The 20367-nt window shown below is 43.5% G+C and overlaps 1 protein-coding gene across 1 annotated transcript in view; it reads left to right on the forward strand.

The window, feature by feature from the left end:
* Window positions 1-3819: 3819 nt before the first annotated feature.
* PDS5A (PDS5 cohesin associated factor A) overlaps window positions 3820-20367 on the forward strand; it is a 1513477-nt gene continuing 1496929 nt past the window's right edge. The window contains exons 1-2 of the mRNA XM_085642237.1: window positions 3820-3979; window positions 4252-4395. Coding sequence (XP_085498363.1) covers window positions 4279-4395 — 117 coding nt within the window. The 5' untranslated portion in view covers window positions 3820-3979; window positions 4252-4278. The remainder of the gene's footprint in view (window positions 3980-4251; window positions 4396-20367) is intronic.

Below are 20367 nucleotides of genomic sequence, written 5' to 3' on the forward strand. Positions count from 1 at the left end.
TGGTGCATCATCTTCTGGAAAACGGCCGCCGCCGAGGCTAGCCCGAACGGCATGCGACAGAATCTGTAGCACCCAAACGGGGTAATGAACGATGTGAGACTTTTGCTGTCCGGGTGTAGGGCTACCTGGTGGTAAGCTGATGTCAGGTCGATGGTGGAGTACCACTGGATTCCTCTGGTTCGTGCCAGCATCTCCTCTATCTTGGGAAGGGGAAATTTCTCCACCACTATGTTCTTATTGAGTTCTCTCAAGTCTACGCAGAGCCTGACCTTCCCGTTGGGTTTCATCACGACCACCAAAGGCGCCAACCATTCGGCACAGGTTATGGGTTCTATGATGCCCTTCTCCTCCAGATCTTGGAGTTCCGTCTGGACAGCTTCCCTTACTGCTATGGGCACATTCCTCACCTTGTGTGCTACTGGTGTGGCTCCTTCCTTAAGTACTATTTTGTGTTGAAATTTCTCCATTTTTCCTACTGCGCCCCCAAACACTCTTGGGTAGTTTTCTTTCCATCTGTCCATGTCCAGCCATTCCACCTGGTCTGTGAGCAGGATCTGTTCCTTTCCTCCTGGGTCGAGTTTTATGCCCAGGTCGCCCTGGTCCAACCATCCCAGGACGGAGGGTCCTTTCTCGGCCACATACAGCTTGCACCACGCTGCACGGCCTCTGAACTCGAACAACAGACGTCGGAACCCTAGCATGGGAATGCGATCACCATTGTATGTTACCGGTCGTATGTCTAGTTTCTCCAGCCCAGGGCCCAACTTGGGTTGGAATTGTTCTACCCACACTGTACGCTGTACGATGGTGAATGGGGATCCGGTGTCTGCCACAACAGAGATGGTTATGCCGCCCATGGACATCTCCAGGACCGGTTTGGTTGATCTCTTGGCATCCACGCTCAGTACCTGATCGTATATGCACAGTACGGTGACCACCTCTTCCTCCGTGGCGTCTTCCTGGTCTTCCGCGCTTTGGTCCATGTATTTCACCACTCCCTTCTGTTGTTTCTTCCGACACACCTTCTCGTAGTGGCCCATGATACCGCAGTGCATGCATTTGGCTCTGAAGGCCGGGCAACGTCTGTCGTGGGCTTCGTGGGACCAACTTCCACACCTGTAGCACGTTTTCTTGCTCTCACCGTCCGCTTGTTTCCCTTGCCATCTGCTGGTCCCTTTGGTTGTGGGAGACTTGGTTTTCTGGTCCCTGCGGTGATCTCCCTCCTGTATCCTGTTCACCATGGTTGGGGTGCCTGTGTCTTTTCTGGTAGCATCGGCGCACCTCTTTGAGAGTTCCGCCCTCTTCCCTATGACCATTACTTCCTTGAGTGTGGTGTCCCCACTCGCCCACAGCTTGTCTTGCACGTTTGTACTGGTGGTGTGCATGATCACCTGATCTTTTATAAATTCGTCTTCCCACAGTGCGTACCTGCACGGGGCTGCTAGCTTCCTCAGTGCTGCTACATACTCTTCGATGGATTCCCCCACCTTTTGTTTCCTTTGCTGGAAATTATATCTGTCTACCGAAACACAGACGGTGGGGCGGTAACGCTCATCCAGGTCCTCCACCGCGTGCGCATACACATCATCGTCTGTGTCTTCTCTCTTCGTGGGCACTAGGCTCTTGTATATTCTCAGCCCTTCGGGCCCTAGATTTAGTAGCAGGATGCGTTTTTTCCTCTGGGGCGTGAATTTTTCTTCGTTCTCGTCCTCCAAAACCCCTATGAAATTATCTATGTATTCCTTCCAGTCCTCCCATTTCATCATTGGTTCACCGGGTTTCGTTAGGAATTGCACCGGTGCAATCGCATACCCTGCCGGGGTACTCATCTTTGCTTCCTTGGTGCTTGTTTCGTCGGTGGCTTTGCTCGGGGGGCTGCCTGGGGTGTTGTCGTTGTTTCTTGTGTGCTTGATCCTCTGAGGGCTCTTGTCACTGGACCCCACTTCCTCCTCTTTGGTAGCCAGTGCAGCGCTTTATGTGCTTGATTACGTGCGAAGGCAGCTCGTGTGCTTTTGTTGGTTGTGGACGGCGTCGTCTCTTTGGCCTGTATGTGGTTCGGTTATTGTACCGTGGCACTGCCACGCTCCTCGGATGCTCTGTGCCTGGGGTCGACCTCCGCAGTTGGCTGGGGCGTATCCCGTGACTTCCCCCTTCCAGGCGGCCTGTGCGGTGTTTTGTTTGGGCTTGATGGCCTGGTGGCGTGTCTTCCTTTGACTCGTGGGGCCACGTGGAGTGTTGCCCTCTACTGCGCTTCCCCGTCGGTCTGGTTTCCGTCCCGACCTCGTCGCCACTGTAATGTTAGTCAATGAACACTCGGAACACGGTGATCCTTCTGCTATGATTTATTAGCACAACTAATGAGCAGTTACACCGAGGAGCGCCGGCCACCACTCTGTACGCTCACTGCCGCGCACTCACTCTCTCTCCCGCTCCGCGCTCACACCTGCGCGCGCCTCGCGGCGCCAACGTGCGTAGCCGCGTCACGTCACGTGACGCGCTAACAACTAGACCGCTACATATATGAATTGAATTGAATTGAATTTATGTTTCAAAAAAAGCATCCGACCAACCTCGGAGTTCAAACGTGCATCTGCACAGCAACAAAAACAATAAATTAACCAACTCTGTTCCTCACGTAGGAAACGTACATTACAAATTAACTGTTCAATCCATGGCACATTCAGTTGCGTGTTACCCTTCCACAAAAGCACTTCAGCACCTCGGTATAAGCTATATGAACGCAATTACAATACCCACGTGGAGTCTTGATGGCCATTTGAGAAATACAACACTTTAATGACTCCTATTAAATATATTTTTGCAGAATCAATGTTAAATAGTCAAAGTACTTAAATTATACTATATTCATAACAGATACATTCCAGCCCATGGATTACTTTCGAAATATTCCCGTCGATTTAAAACTGCGATCTAACAATCACAAACCCGGATGTAGGATCTTAAAATCACTCTAGCCCCGCCCATTCTTCAGTGTGTCATAGCTGCCACTTCACCGTTGTTACTCATTGGCTAAACTCGGAAGTCGTTTTGGCGGCAATTCACATGGCGCGCGGCGACAGTAAGAAAACTGAGAACTTCTTTAAACACTAGCAATGTTGATAGGCGGTGCCGGTCAATGTCGTCATACATTTTATACCCAGTCACTGGTCTGCCTGGGTAATCGAACGTCCTATTGGACAGTGCTTCGCGTCAGAAACTAAATAGGCGAAGCTCATGCCTGTTTCTAAGATGGCCTCTGTGTTAGACGCAAACCCAGTGAGCACAAGGACAGTTTGCGCATGTTGAACGCGCACGTTGTACGTAATTACGTTGCTGAGTTAATGTACATAGTAATAGAAACATGCGCACGCTGTGAAGCTTCGCGATGATTTTTGGAAATTTTCAGTTCTGAATTACTTGGGCATATCACTGACATGTTGGAAGTACACCCTCAAAGAAAATTACAAGAACCCAGAGACCTCACCACAAAGACATAAAGAAGGAACGTAGCATAGTTTTAACGGTGAAGCCCCTCAAGTGTAGATTCGATAAAGTTTTTCAGTTTATACATAATGAATACAAGTGAACTGTTATAGGGGTCCTATATTTGACTGAAACTGGACGGCTCTAATTGGGACCTCTGTTAGTATAATTGGGGTAATGTGCAATCCAATACGGTAGTTCTTAGAATGCGGCAGATTTCTTTAACATTCTTGGCACCTAGCGCACAAGGGATGACCAAATCTCGCAATTGACAAATTCTGCGAGAGTTGGTTGTTTGGCTGTGCGCGTGCCCGCTGCTCCAGCCTCCCAGTCTGCAGTTCCTCCAGTAGCCAGTGGGCGGCACTGTTTCCCTACTGAAGGTACAGCATAGGCTTCACCGGCAGCGGTAGCAGCGGCGAGGCACAGAAGCTCCCCGAACAGCAGCTGTCCGAGCAGTGCGGGACAAGCCGGCCAGCTAAATGCAGTGACTGACCTGGTAAGCAAGACCTAGGGAGTAAGATGGATTTTTTGTAAGAAGTTGATGAAGACTCTACGTTCCCTCTGTCGCCGGGAAACTGATGTCAGACGGCCTGGGGTTTGTGTTCATGACGGGGTCTCTACTGCAGGCCTTCTGGGAGGCGGCCTTGTTTTAAGAGGGACTAAGTGCCTTCTAGTCTCCGGCGCGGACATTTGGGCCGTGCCTTTGTGGCTGTGAATGGGCAGGCAATTTTGTGCGCGGTTGCTGACATTCCTTTTTGTCTCCGCCAGGGGCCGGCAGACACCACCAGGATCAGCATGGAGTTTCCAGCACCGCCGAAAATTGGGACCGATCCCGGCAGGATCGTTTATCCGCCCGGAGTGAAGGATATAACAGATAAGATCACCAACGATGAGATGGTCAAAAGGCTCAAGGTAAGACCCGTTGAAGCGCCTACCTACCCCCATGCTGTAAACCACAATGCCAATGAGTAGAACCCACAGAAGACCCTAGAGGGCAAAACCACAGGTACTACATAGAGCACATCGCATTGCTAATCAGGCCGAGAGTTCCCCAGAGCTGAGCCACAGAGATCCCCTAGAGAGCCTGACCACAGCGTCCTTCCTCCCAGGTGGCACAGCCGCAGGGCCCTCTCACAGTGAACAGCAGCAGAGCGCAAACGCACCCAGCTCCCTTTCACGGGCATGCCATCCAACTGAATATATCGTGACACTCCTACTCCAAAAACCCAGTTTTTTCATAGAATGGCGTATATTTTCTCCACTAAAAGGATGCAATCAGTACACTACCACAGGCTTCCCTGAGAGCCCAGTGTACTACCTTGAACTTCAAGATCAAATACAGACGTATGCAGAAAGCATGCTGTGACCACCACCTGCAATGATGTTAAAAAAAAGTACACCCTCGCAAGATTCCACGCTTTTACATATTTAAACCTCCCCTTCATCTAGTTCTTAATCATTCTTAACAGTAGATAAATCCCAAGCTGTCAGTTTGGTCTGAAGCTTTCACGTTTCTCTTAACTCGTCATGTCTTGACCAAAAGGTATCTCTGATCGTTTCAAATAAATATTATTACTTGGCAATGTGAGAAGTGTTACAAGATCATTTTCAGGCAGTATGAAGTCCTTTATTTCACAGTGAGAAAGATTATTTATAAATGTCAAGACTATTTACAGCCCATGAGTTAGTGTTGAGAAAATGTTCCTTAAGACCACACAGTATGATGCTTCTGGGCATTGCACAGAATATTAAAGATACATCCAGCGGTCTAGAGACATTTAAGTTTTAGTCCATGATTCTTTTATTAGGAAAGGATTGTTCAAGTATGGCCTTAATTGATGCGTAGCTGGGGAAAAACACTCCTTTTTCCTAAAAGAACATTATAGCATGTCTAATGTTTTTTTTTGAGGGGCTGACCTGAATGAACTGCAAGACATCGAGTCTATCGGTCTTTGCCCGCTCATTTTAGAGTAATATGTGAGCCAAATCTGTCCAACAGCTGACACTGCTGAAAGTGGATTATGTAGCAACACATCAATGGTTGAAAAGAATCATGGTTTTGAAATGCCCAAGTCAAGGTCCAGATCTTAATTCATCGAAATGTTGTGTTTGATACTAAAGACTTGCGCACAAGTGAATGTTATGAAACATTACAAAGTTTGAGGAGTGGGTCTAATTTGTTTCCTATGTTTCTAGCAATGTGAATGACTGAAGCTCTACTGGAAACATTTACTTCACATATTCCCTTAAGACTACTTAATGTTAACTGTTTTTCTTTGGATTTAATTCTGATAGTGAAATTTGTGTATGGTATTTAGATTGCTACTGTAAGGATTCGGTGCAGGTTAAATTAAGGTCGTATGTCTTAATCTGTAAAGCAATACTTTCTTTAGAGGGTTCCTTTCACCTGGCTGTATAAGAAGCACACCAGTAAACACATTACTCTTAACACAGCTGCAGACCAAATTACAGGAGTGCATAACAAAACAGATTCTCTGGATCAGGGTGGTGAAACCCCGGTCTTAAATGGTGTGGGAGAAATCGGGGCGACTCAACCAATTGTAGATTTTAGGATTATCTACGAACTGTTTAAATCATCCAAGTTTCAATTAATTGCATGCAACTTTATTGTAATGCTCCTAGTTATTAAGAAAAACTAAATATTTTGGTTCAGAACCCAGTTGTATCATGCCTAATTTGGAACTGTTGATATGTTTTCTTTGATTTGTTGGATGTTTTTGAAAATTTGGAAGTCAAACTAGTGACGTGTGGTTTGACTGAAGTTATGTCTTGAGTAACTTTCTTGGTAGAGTAGCATACAAAGAGTCGCCAGTGTTAGAAGGCAGTGTTGGCATAACACATATTTGTTGTAGAAAGCTTGTTTGGGGGAGGTGCTGTGTTCTAACTTCCCACCCATTGAAATGTAGGGCAAATAGTATTTTGATGTATGAGAGAATGTACATTTGACTCGAACTGTTCCTGATGCAAGTGTACAACTGAATTAAGCTATAATGTGGCAGGGCATAGCACTTTCTCACATGCTTAGACGCAATACACTGATTAGTACGTAAAAACCCCATATGGATGAAAACAAACATGCTTTCTTTGGGTCTGAAATAGAAACCGTATGATAAGCACTTACTTCATGACAGCGGAATACAGACAATACATCTGATAGATTAAGAGTGCCGCAACAGCCCATGCCTGGGTGCAGTGATTATTGTAAATGCAGATGTTTCCCGGAGTTAACAGCACAAACACATTGTTGCTTTTAAAGCCAAGAGCTGTACACAATCCAGTTTCACATTACACACCGTATCTCCACTGCAACTGTGTTTCCACTATAATGGGTGCTGATGATTAACAACTATTCCACCAACACCTTCTCACGGCGAAGTGTATCTACAAATGAAAACAAACACAAGTGCACAATCAGGGATGCTGCCAGGTAGCATTGACTACTCTATTGCTGCATGAACTGGCCAGTTTATTGCATGCATCTGTGACCATTAAAAAATCGTATTTCTGCAAATGAATATGTATCTCTGTACAATTGTTTGTTCTGGACATCATTTATTTTCAGTTTGTCATTTGCTTGAGTGCTTACTTTTGACAAGTAGTGCTTAAAATGACATTTAGTTCTGCATTGTTCGTTGTTTCTATTGTGTTTTATAAACACTGTACTTTTTTTTTTTTAAGTAATTTGGTGCTTTTTCGTCTATAGCCTAAGTGATTTGAGTTTTCATCTCTGAATTTCTTTTTACCAATCTGTAACTACAATTGCTTACCAGAAATGTGTTCTTTGAGTTTTTTGTTGTTGCCACTGTTATGGTAGAACTTACTAATCCTTTTTCTCTATTTTCCTACTTGCTCTTAGCACATTTTATGTAGTTTTCTTAAATGGGAAAAATGTACACAACCCACAGTGAGCACATTATCTGTTTTGTGTGTAGGAATACTTAGCTGTTTGTCTAGTGGTGTGCATTGATGTCCCCTTTGATAAGACATGATTTTGACTGGATTTTAAATAGTTAATATTCACTCATCAAAATGAGCATATATTTCTATCATAGGTGTTTTTTTGGTTGCTTTTTTTCCTCAGGGGCATGAGTTCTGTAACGTTGTACAGGGACATTGGCATGTTTTTTTTTCTTTTTTAATATTTGTGCTCACGTTAATTATTTGAACTACAAAATGGATGTAACTTGCCTTCTCGAAACCCAAAAACTACAATTTTATCAACTTGTTTAGGAAATACCAAGGTTAGTGTCTGTATGTATATATATATATCCGATTAACTATACATTGTTGAATATTCTGTGCATCAAGTATTCACGTATTATTCAAGTGTTTCTGCTGTGTCTATTAATGTTACCGCGTGATAACTCGCACTTAGCACTGTCGCTTTAAAAATGCAAAAAATGCTTACCTCCGTGTCATGTGATCAAGGCTCACCTCGAGCCGAAACGCGTCAGGACTGAGCAAGGCAATACAATTATATAAGCACTACACCGTGGTCCGTTTCCGTCTATGCGAGCGAGCTGAGGAGTGACTGAATGCAAGGATATATATTTGCAAAGCGAGCCGTTGTATCAAATGTTGTTTATTCAGTTCGCTTTTAGTATCAAGATTGTTTTTACTGGTTTAACATGTCCCAATCGTATTTTGATAGTCTGCAATTTTGTGGTATTGTGATTAATTTGCATGCATCATTTACAGTGTTTATATTTGAGGAAGCAGACGTAAAAATGCTCAGTCTTACCAATAATGTAATAAAGGTTGAAATACTAGTACTGAAATTAATTTTTTCATTTAAAAAATATGCAAAACAGTTGAAAAGGAAAGCATCAGACAACATCATGATACAATTTGCAAGAATCTGGTAAAGCACAAGTAATGAGCGTAAAGGCACAAAGCTGATAACGATGACAAGGGAAGAAGGGTGCGAGTCAAGTCTGTGGCTCCACATCTTTTCTTTGAACAGTCATCTGGTACAGTGTTGACTTGAATACAGTCGTGCTACAGGTCCCAGATTTTGTAATGCTTCTCGGGTCTTCCAAGTGCCAGGTAGATGAGTTTTTCCTAAATGCTGCACTTGTTCTTTCCCTGCATCTTTTCCAAGTGGAAGGATTGATGCTTCTCCATTGCCGTGTAGTGTCTCTTTGGGCCAGGACCAGGTCAAGATATTAACATGAGATTGTGAGGTATTGAATAGCATCCATGATATTTAAGATGTCTAAAAGGATGAGTTTAGGAATGGGTAAGATGGGACAGCCCAAAACATTTGATAGAAAATCAAAGACTTTAAACCCACTATATTTGGACAATTGGGGAACTCCATAACGTAAAGTGTCTGCCATAGATTTACATCTGAAGCATGTTGTAATGCTGTCTCTCACAATTTGTTTCTGGTGTTATAAACCATGTACACATAGTTTAGTTGTATGAGGCAATAGATAAGGCAACCTATTTAGGGGTTACAGAGGCATCACACTAGTTTTCTTTAGTCATTGTGTTTTCATCTTCATGTTCCTCCTGCAAGTTAGTAAAAGTGATTTTATAGATTATGAGCGGTATAGCTGAGACATTTTATCCTCAAGGCAACACTGTGTAATCTTGGCTTCAAGAGGATTATATTTCGTGGTGTCACCACCAACTGTAGGTTTTGCTTGCGCTGTGGTTTTGAAATCTCTTGTAATGAAAATCAAATCTAAAATGGGGCTTATAAACCAGAAGGATGGTTGTCACTGCCTCCTTCAACACTCTTTAACTTACCATCTAAAAGTTACCACCTGCTTTGGCTTACATTTCCAAGCAACCTGACTTGTAGAAGGCCTGACTCCGCTATGCACCAGGACCCTTACTTTTTAGACGTCATCTTTGGAGTATTTGAACTCCCAACAATTCCTGGAGTCCTGCATAGGACTCTTCTCCAAGCAGCATGACACGGTTGGGATTCACTGAAAGCAGTCCACTAAATCTAGGCCATAATTATGGTGCCCTGTTTTCTCCTAGCAGGGTCTGATTTGTTTGTTGTTGTATGTTGAAGATCTCCACCTCGTTTTTGTAAAAGGTTGTGGATCTAGCCAATTTTCCCTAGCCCAAGAGCAACGTTAAAAATGCTACCATGGGGGGTTGTAAATATTTGCAACTGCAGAGGTTTCCCTGCTCCTCAAAGCATTCATAGCTGACCCAGAGCAAATCACGAGGTGCTGTGCAGACCAAATGTAACCATGGCAAGCTTGGATGCATCTCTTGATGGCCCAGCAGAGGATCTTCCCTCTCAAGCAACGTTTTTTTTCTTGTCTTGATTACTCCAAGCAGATTGCATAGTTCCTCGATTTATTCCCCCCCACACCACCACCTGTTGGCTGTTTCGGATCCTTTTATATTCAATTGCAGGTTTTCCCCATCTTTCTGCTATGTTACTTTTTGGGAATAGGGTACATTCTTGTACTTTAGCTTTTTTGTTTTATTGCTTGCTAGATATTTTGATCAACCTGACTTACTGCGGAATCCCTCCATTAGTAACATTTGCATATTCTCCTTTGTTTGCATTTGGCATGTCAGTCATGTAGCTTGCTCCTCTATTGAATGTTTTTCCATCTTTTGTTTCCTGATAAAACATGGGTCATTATGTTGATTTGTATAGCGCACTAATCACCCGAGGGGTTACAGGCCTTGAATAATAATTAAAATGTTACTAGACCTGCAGGTCTAGTAACTTGAATAATCTACTTAACACAACTGTAATGTAATTGAGCCATAAACTGGTCTCAATATGTCATCTTAGGCAAATATTTTATTTTGCAGAGCCACCATTTTCTTCATATGAGAGCACCTTCCAATATGTGAGTTTAGATCTCCTGCTCTTAATAGACTAAACACTGTCTCCATGCATAATAAGAATCTAGTCCACATATAGGGTACACGTGACCCCTGACTAGCCTTTTATTTCACTAATAGCATTGCCATTAAGTGGGGGATAGGAATGTTTCTCAGTGCATGTTTAAAAACTCACTTTTAATGAAATGATTATTTCTATAGCATGAGGTGGTAATGCCCTGTCATTTACAGACAACACATCTTCCATTGGAATGGTACAAAAGCATTGAAAATGCAATAGGGCTAGCATTTGTTTGAGTTAGTGCTATTGGCGTGGTAAGTGCCAATGTCTTTTACCTGTGTGTTACGGAGTGTGTGTATGTGGTGTGTAGTGCAAGTATGTGGGTTGAATTATGTATTGTGCTGTTGAATTTTGTGGCATGATGTGAAATTGTGTGGTGTGGATTGTATGTATGGGGTGTGTTATGTAACTGTGTTGCAAGTGCTATTCTAAAGGTCAAGGCCATGTAATCGTGCCTCTGCCCGGATGTGTCGCGGCAGGATGAACAATGTGGTAGTTACTGATATTTTGAAACACTAAATCAGATTATATGGTTTACCTATAATGCACTGTTTTTTTTTTATAAAAGATGCAAAATAAACTATTACAATCTGATACAGACGCCACAAATCAGCATTATTTTTAGGGAGAAATCGAGCCCAAATTCTGATTGGTGGCATTGTTACTAAAATTCTGTATTCGATTGATTAAGGCAGCTTTTTAACTAAGCTGGAATGTCCCGTCCCACAGACTAGCCTATGTATTTCTGTCACACCTAGGCCCATAAATATATATATATTTTTGGGAGGGCAGGGATCAATGGCGGACTCCAATGGCTGCACCTCTTTGCTGTGTTCCTGTTATATATAGTTGATCGTGTAGTCACAATTGGTGTGCACAAACTGCTCCTGCCGTTGAGAGATGCAAACTGCCAGGCAGATAAACAAGAAACTGGGAAAGAATGGAGCGGTGCACTACCCTGGTCTTCTGTTTTAGTAACAACATGTAGTCCGTTTCCTTTAGTGAATTTTTTTTCTTTATTCTGATATTCCAACAAAATTGTGAAAAGAGTCTCAGCCAACGCGTTTCGTTCAGGAGAATGAACTTCGTCAGGGCGTGTGTAATAATGAAGACTGACTCCAATAGGTTCCGTGTTGGTGGGGGTCTCCTGTTAGGAAATGACAGAATATCGCTGTAGTAGCAGTCACGTGTCAAATGGCGGATCCGAGGACAGAGAGTGCCTCCTTGATATGGGTCCAATAGAGAATTCTGGAGCCGTAGAATATCCGTGCTCCTTCCTCGCACCGCATCCAGAGGCGGTGCGAGGAACGAGCATGGATATTCTACGGCACAGTAGCTTCGAAGAAAACCAGACATATAAACATATACCATGTAAGTGTTCAGATAAGCAGGGGACACTATTGATGATGCGCTGTTGCACATTTTTTACAGCTTGTTCCCAAATCAGACATTAATGTTGTATAAATGAGCAAGAAGGAAGTTTACTCTGGTGTTCACATAAACCGTTTTGTACTCCCGTAATTTGTACAATTTGTGCGCAACTAAAGCACAGAAGTTTCCTGCACTTCTATTACTGTGTGCAAAAACATCACTTTGAACAGTTAAATTCTATATTTTTTTTAGGGAGTTTCACTTAGTTGGCTCACTCCTTGCAGTCAGTACGTGTAATACGAGGGCATGTTTAATATAGGAAAAGTTGTCGGGGAACAGAAGGAAAGCCGTGTGTGCGTCAAATGTGTCATGCAAGGTAGTACAAACAAGATTAAATTTCTAAAATCACCTATGTGCGCTGATAAAAACAAATATTTGTAAGCCAATTTGCTCTTACCAGAACACGCTAAATGTGTTTTTTTTTTAATAAAATGTCATCTTCTCATGGAAAACACACAACATTCAAAAACACAAGACCATATGCAGGGGGCAAGATCTGTGGGCCCGTGATGTGCTGGTGCAATCTTATTTCTAACACAACCGAATGTGCCAAATGCGTTTGATTTCCAAAATGCTATTGGGAGATAACTGGACACGTTGTATTTATTTATATATAACTTGGCATAGAGCAGTAAAGCTTCATTACGAGGTAATATGTGAAGTCAGACAGGGAGATAAGACCTCAATCACAGGCAGGGATATAGCCCCATGGATCATAAGTGATGGCAACAGGTGCTTAAGCACAGAAAAATACAAGAAGGGGCTGACATTGTGCAAGCTGCCTCCCGTGATAGCTGCAAGCAAAGCGGGCACTGTTGCAGGATAGCGCATAGTGCCTACATGAGGAGAAACTCATTAAAGAAAATAGTGCTCACAAACTATAAATAACACCTACCGTGTAACGAGAAGTAAAAGGGCCAGTCTTCATGGGAGGTTACAAATGAAGACAAGGCGGTACTAAAGAGGGATTAACAAGCCTATTAACGAATCAGAAGCCAGCATTTACAAAGGACAATGACACAAGCCAATGAGGAATATTACTGATAGTGGGCAGGGCTTCAAGCACATACTCCAATACAGCATGGCTCGCAGAGCAGCGCATACGCTGCCCAGGCTCGACCTAAAAACTTTCACACTGCAGTTTTGCTTATAAAACTATACAGTGTATAAACAATAAATCTGTGGAAATTGGGTTTCAGCAAGCATATTTATCATTTGCACATCACCAACTAAAGTGTTCCGATTTGTTTTCATCCTATACATTTTTTTTCATCACACAGAATTTCTAAACAAGGGCTTTCCCAACAACTGACATTTATTTTGAAAAGTTTGTACAGTTCATTTTTAAGTAATTTTAATGTGTTTTAGGATAAAACAGGACATCCCACAGCCTTTAATTTCACACTTTGTGTACAGCACGTTTGTCAGACAGTTTACTCCACAAAAGCCTTGAACTTTACAGTTGGGGAAAGAAAAGTAATTGTAGATGTAAACTGACTTTTGACCTCGGTCTCTGAACACAGAAAAATGTGACCAGATAAAAGTAAGATTTAAAGGCATCTTTAATGCTTCTTCACTTTGTGAGTGAAAAGAACACATGTTTATCGGTTTGCCAGAAGGGGTCAGTAGGCCCTAAAAATAGCTCACCCTGATAAAATCTGACTTACCATTGCGAGGGGGCGAGTAGATTTGTCAAGGTCTGGAGTATCCAAGTGCTTGTGCAGTGTGTGTGTAGTATAGGTGTGTGGTCCCAAGGGTTGGCGAAGTGTATGTGGCTGTTCAGGTATTCTGGTTCAGTCTTGTGTAGGGCTTTGTAAATGTGCGTTAGAAGTTTGAATTGGCTGTGCTTGTGAATGGTGAGCCATTGAAGCTTCCTGAGATGTGGTGTGGGAGGTCGAATACGTGTCTTAAGGCTTCTTTGTAGATGGTCTGGAGTCTGTGTAGGAGTTGTTTAGAGATTCAGGCTTGGAGCGTGTTGCCGTAGTCCAGCCTGCTGGTGATCAGTGCTTGCATGACGGTCCGTCTGGTGTTCTAAGGCAACCATTTGAAGATCTTTCGCAGCAGGCATCGGATGTGGAAGCAGGAGGTGCACAGTGCATTGACTTGAGTCGTCATGTTGAGCTTGTCATCTAGGATGATATCTAGATTTCTTGCGTGCTCTGTGGGTGTTGGTCCTACCTCTGATGAACACCGTGTGGAATCCCCTGGGGTGGTCTTGTTACTTGTTGCTGAAGATCAGTACTTCCATCTTGTCACAGTTGAGATCCAGGCAGTTGGTTCACATCCAGTCAGCTACCTTGGTCATGCAGCTGGTGAAGTTTGCTCTGGTGGTGTTTGTCTTGTTTTTCAGTGAGAGAGGATGAGTTGGGGGTCATTGGCGTAGGAGATGACTAAAATGTCTTGTGATCTGATGGTGTTGGTGAGCTGTGTCATCTATTTGTTGAAAAGGGTGGGACTGTGGAAGATCATTGTGGGACACTGCACATCGGTTTCTTGGTCTCTGATCTGATGGATGGCAGTCTGACTATTTGGGTTCTTCTGGTGAGGAAAGAACAGATCCATTTGAGAATGGGTCCTTGTATGCCAATCTCGTGGTGTCTTCTGAGGAGGGTGTTGTGTGGGACCTTGTAGAAGGCTGTGGAGAGGTCGAGCAGGATGAAGGCTGCTGTTTCTCCTTGGTCCAGGATGTTTTGAATGTCGTTGGTGGCCGCGACGAGTGCTGTTTTTTTCTGAATCCTAATTGTGTGTTGTCTAGAAGATAGTGAAGTTCGGGGTAGGTTGTGAGTTGCTTGTTAATGGCCCTCTCAATTACTTTGGCTGGATAGGGGATTATGAAGATGTGTCGAAAGTTGCTCAGGTGATTCAGGTTGGCTGTAGGTTTCTTTATGAGGGCATTGATTTCTGCAAGATTCATTCATCTAGGAAAGTGGCGGACATGATGAAAGTGTTGATGATGTAGGTCAGGGTGATGCTGATTGGTCATGTTCGCATGTTGTGGATGTGGTGGACCATGAGTCCATTGAGGCCCCTGAATGGATGGTCTGCATGATTGTAGCTGTGTCGTTTCTAGTGAGGGTTGCCCATTCGGTCAGGTGGCCATCTTGGTTCGTGGTGGATAGGTTAGCAACAAGTTTTCTAGGGTTGGATTGGTGTGCAAAGTTGCTGTAGATGTTTGCAATTTTGCTGTGGAAGAAGTTTGATGGGTTGTCTTGCAGAACTTTGTTGTAAAGTGGTACGATTCTTTTGTAAAATGTTATCTTGCTTCACCTAGTTTTCTTGATTGTCAGTTTGACTATCTACTGTTTCTGAAAAGTTTACCCCTACACAGACTATTTCCAAGAACTATAAGAGTTCTCTTTGCTGTATGCCAATAAATGAGTTAACAGTTCAGTGTTTTGGTTGTCTACAAGATAAAGTACCTCCTATAAATGTACTTTTAGGTCTGGGACATGGGGGGAGATTCCTTGAATATTACGGGAGCCCTATGACACAGCTGGAGTGAGTAGCCAGAAGATTTTGAGGCAAATAGCAAGATGATGATTGCGGAGAAGCCTAACCATGGTTGACTTATCTTTGTTAATAGTAGGAAGCACCTTATACGGGGACCTTTCCTTCCATTCGTGTTGACCTTTTGGATGAATATGTTCAGAAATAGATAAAGAATAGCATTAAGCATGTACTTTGATCCCTATATGATCTTGACCCACACATGAGCATTCCCACCACTTGACCACCCTTTGAAGCATCTGCAGTATTGTGTGGTACTGAAGAAAGTGGTTGGACTGCATTATTGCCCACACAGAAACGTGCGTTTACACATTTGAAGAGTGATCCCAGCTCACACCACCACGAAGTACAAAAATCAATATCGTGTTTCAGTTGTATTTTGTGCTGTGTATGTGCAGTGGCTGGAAGTGTGTTCAAATGTAGAGTTTGAGAAGTGGTGATTCTGGATGTGTGTAGAAGTGAGTGGATTGCAGTTAGGGTGAGATCTTGCTCTCATCTCATTTTTATGTATGCAATGTGATTAATATTTTGGATGTAATAGCTTTCAGCAAAAAGTAGATTATGGAACAAATTTGTGAAAAGTATGTTAAGAAAATATGACCTAAGAATAGATTATGGCTTATAAATGAAATCATATATGGAGTATACTTTTTTTTATTGGGGGGGCAGCACCCTTTATCACCTGAGAGGCACACAGGAAGTAATAAAGGTCATGTTGGACTATCCATTTTTCAGTGTTTTGGTTGTACATTAAAAGGCTTTGCACACAATACTTGCTGACTCAGCCCCACTGAACTAACCTGTTCTGAACATAGGGCTGCAGGAGTGAGTATAATGCAGCATCTAGAGAATCCTAGCACAAGAGATGCACCTGGCAATCAAACAGCTTGTTTGATCTTCATAGATCGAGCAATCCACAGGGTTACCAGAGAAGACTGCTGAAGTGTAGAGCTTCCTCACTAATAAGTGTATTGCTTTTGGTGTTCTTTCTGAAATTCCTAGTTAACCTCAATGCTCTAGAGATCTTCTCTTGTGGCCTTCTGTCTAGCCTTCAGAAGGCACTAGTATCTTTTACCTTTTCATGTTCTAAATTTTAAAAATCCCTTTCCTAAATGTAAATCAAGTCCTATTTCTTTTAATATGTAATAGCTCCAACTAGATGCTTCCTGAGTAGCGGGAACAGAGAGATGTTTTCTTGCTTCCATGCATGTTGCAACAAAATTTATGGTGCCGAACTATGTGACAACCAGGCTGGAGAGTGTCCGATATACCAATGCCCTTTACTTCAGAAGAACATTGAGAGGAACTATTATAACCGACTGCTAGAGAGGATGTCCTGAAGGCAATAGGAAACCTTACACAATCAACGTCTCCAGGTCTGATCCCTTCGCCGCCACCTTCTACAAAGTGTTGGCTCCTCAACTGCTACAGACACTAACAAAAGTGATGAAAGACATGATTTCACATTTTTTCCTGACACGGTCTGTGACATAGTGTACTGCATAAACCAGGTAACGGAACTACTTAATGGCAGTCAGAGGCAATATTGTTACTCAACTTGGACACACAGTATTTTGCCTAGATGTTGGTATCCGTGCTAGAGGTGGCTGCTCCCAGGCTTAATGCACCTTAACCATACAGTTTTTTTTTATTTAACAGGGTGCGAAATTTGAGATAACACATAGAACATTCTGCGTATTGTTATCGCGTTTAGGAGAGGTAGAGCAATGGTTTTGGGATCCATTGGTGCTGAGAAGGCTATTGAATGGGTTGATTGAGCCTTTATAATCATTGCCTTGTGAAAAATAGGAATAGGAGTCTTGTTGCATACAAGGCATAAAAGCGAGCTATCAAAATCCAATTGAAATGAATGGCGGGTTAACTGAAAGGATTAACCTAAGAATCAGTCTTACTAAGGGTAACTGACAACCCGACTGCCAGGGGAGTAAAATTGAGTCCTGACAAAAACCAACAGCTTTGTCTGGTGACATTATGCTCACCCCTACCATCCTGGGGACCTCCCTTCTGCAGTGCTAGGTAATACCAGTTGGTCTCGGGTTTCAAATTAGCCTGAGGAATCAAAGGGGCTAAACCTTATCACACTTAAAACACTGTACTAAATACAAACTGAAGCACCATTTAAAGGGTGGGAAAGAGCATGGAATGCTTGGAGATACTTAAAGCATATAGTAAACGTAGAGGGTGTTACTTGCACATCGAAAACAGAACTGTTCAATGGCAATTGCATCAAATATTTTGGCTAGGGCCAATAGTAATGTTGAGGATGATTGTAATCCCAGAAATACTTTTTGCATTCCGAGAACATTCATTGACTATTGAGGGGAAAATGGGCGATTTCCACACTATACAAAACATGTCTCCACTATATTTGGCAGTACAAAAGAGCTGGGCTAGACTGAAAACCTAAAAGGGGATGTTAGGGCATACTGTACTTACCGAAATATTTCCAAGCAGCCCACTTATGATGGTGTCATATGGACATTCAAAAATAATGGCGCTGCACAGGTGACACTGGTGGGTTGTTTCCTATAGAAGGTTGCATGGCTGCCCAAGATACAAAAAGACCCTTGTCTTTATATTTCTCCTGTACTTGAGGCTGTTCTGAAGGTCCGTGATTAAAAGGGGGCTTGACTTCCTATCTGGTGCCCTTACTAAAAAACACTGTAATTTTGCCAGGCATGAATCGCAAAGCCTTTAAACATTATAAGGAAAGATGCTTTGATATGTGGGGGGACTTCTTTTATAAAGATCAGGTCACAAATTCTAGCAATTAAAGGAGAATATTGGCTTCCAGTGGGGGTAAACTTTCGATACCTGCAGATGAGACACTGAGTTATGAAGCCTGGAATTAAGGAAATCAGTTCCAGGTTTCTGACTTCATTCGAAAAGGTGTTTAAAAAGCTGAATAAAACGCACTACACACTTCAGACTCTGGTGATCAGTATGATTGATAAAATATTGATTGATTAATTTCAAGGTATATTTCAGTTAAATAATAGTGGAAGAATTTCCATAGAGCAGATGTTGTGAAGGCACACCAACTAAGCAAAACCTGCACACTGTACAAGATTTTATATACATGACACCGATCACCCCACTGACTACACCAAAGAGATTTTGCTAAGTCAGATACATACTGGAGGAGAGGCGGGAGAAAAACACATTCCATATTTTGTGGGAAAGTTCTTATCTACATGATTGCTGGTATGAAGTTTGAAATACAGCTCCGACTTAGGCAGATGCCCATCAGTGATACTATTGGGGGCACCATCGCCAGGAATGTGCCTACTCCATAATACCAAAGAAAAAACAGCGTCCTCCCTGTTGTTTACAGCAAAAAAGAAATGTTTTATATTCTTTGGGAGGGGGTGAGACTATGTGGGGAAGTAGTACCTGGGCATAACCTCTTACTACAGAAAATATGGGTTCGTCTGGCTATGAAAGCATCTGATCTATGAGATGAGGACAATGACTAACAATATCAGAAACTTTGGGGGCTCCGTACTTATTTGTGGTACCGGATTGTCGGAGAAGTATATGTCCAAAAAGACCACAAGCCTTAGATTGTCAGAGCTGAGCCAGAAATAATGTTGAAAGAGTTTTTTTTTTTTGAAAAACCTTTATTGACATTTCAAGCAATAACAAGTATGGGCCTACAACCCCCCGGGGCCGGCCGCTAAGCAATCAGAGCAATAAGGATCAAATGTGAACACAGGCGGCACCTCGGAGAGCAGAATGTTCATGCTAATATAGTCCGGCCAGTGAGCAGCGCAGGTAGGACACCAGGAGAAAAAAGGTTTTTCATTTTATAATGGAACAAGACAGTAGGATCAGGTGCCAAACAATTTCCCAACAGCGATAAGAGGCAGGCAGAATAATAGACGTAAGCAATAAACAGCAATCTATTGGATCAATGGCGCAGACACAGGAAATTCAGGATGGGGAAGAATATCATAAACAGTTGCGCCTGCAGGCCCCCGCCCTAACGCCCAAGAACACCCCGGAAACTGTGGCACACATGAAAAGGCAACGATTCACAACAAAGGAGGTGTACCACGCTGATCCCAGAAAAGAAAAAACAAGAAGAAGCGGAGAAGAAAAAAGAGGCCATGGAAAAAGAGATGAGAGACTAAAGAATCCCCTCCCCCAACCCCCCACCCTGCACCTCTGCAAATGAGTACGCCCCCCCCCCCCAGCAGTGTGCCTGTCGCCCTGGAACTAGACCCGAAATATGGAAGAAACAGGGAAAAAGGAGTAAGAAAAGAACCCCACCAGACGGGGGGGTAGAGAAAGTATAATAAACTGGAGGAGGGCCTTCAAAACATACCCCCGGCTTCTCCCTCCCGCACGGTGAGGTCTCCCCACAGCAAACAATAAGCAGCACAAAATCGACCATATCAAAAAAAGGATGGGGAGCATTATGCACCTAATATGCTAATAGCTATGTCATGAGAGTACGCAACCCCTGAGTCAGCCCGTCTACTAGATGACCACCCCCGAAGGATCAGCCTTATCCTTGACCACTCTTTGCAATTCTGCCCATGCCTACCCCTCGACCCAGCGCCATGTCCGATGTTCGAAGGTAAAGGAGTGTCCAAAAACGACCGGGAAGCGACGCACACAGGTGGGGTGGAAGTCTCTGAATACCAACACAGTCCGCATCATGGAGGGACGTCTTTCCCAGTGCTGCCCCAGGATCTGCACTGCACACAAGGTCCAGGAAGGCGGAATCAGCCAAAGCAGACAACTGTTGCTGAAATTGTCCCTGGGTCGCCGGAGGCCGTGCACGGGACGAGGCCACCACCTTCCACTCAGGTCCAATACCTCCGGAACAGATCAAACCCTCAGCTAGCCGATCACACGGTAGCATACTGTCCGGAGTGTCCAGCTGTGCACTAATCGCAGGGGTGGCCGCGACATTGTCCTCCTGTGTGCAGTGTGGGAAGTCCCTGTGTACCTGTGGACAGGCAGGCCGCCACTGTCCCAACGCTGATGCCACACCATCGAGCTTACTCCCC

The sequence above is a fragment of the Triturus cristatus genome, chromosome 2_2 (assembly GCF_964204655.1).
Source record: "Triturus cristatus chromosome 2_2, aTriCri1.1, whole genome shotgun sequence".
Lineage (NCBI taxonomy): Eukaryota > Metazoa > Chordata > Amphibia > Caudata > Salamandridae > Triturus > Triturus cristatus.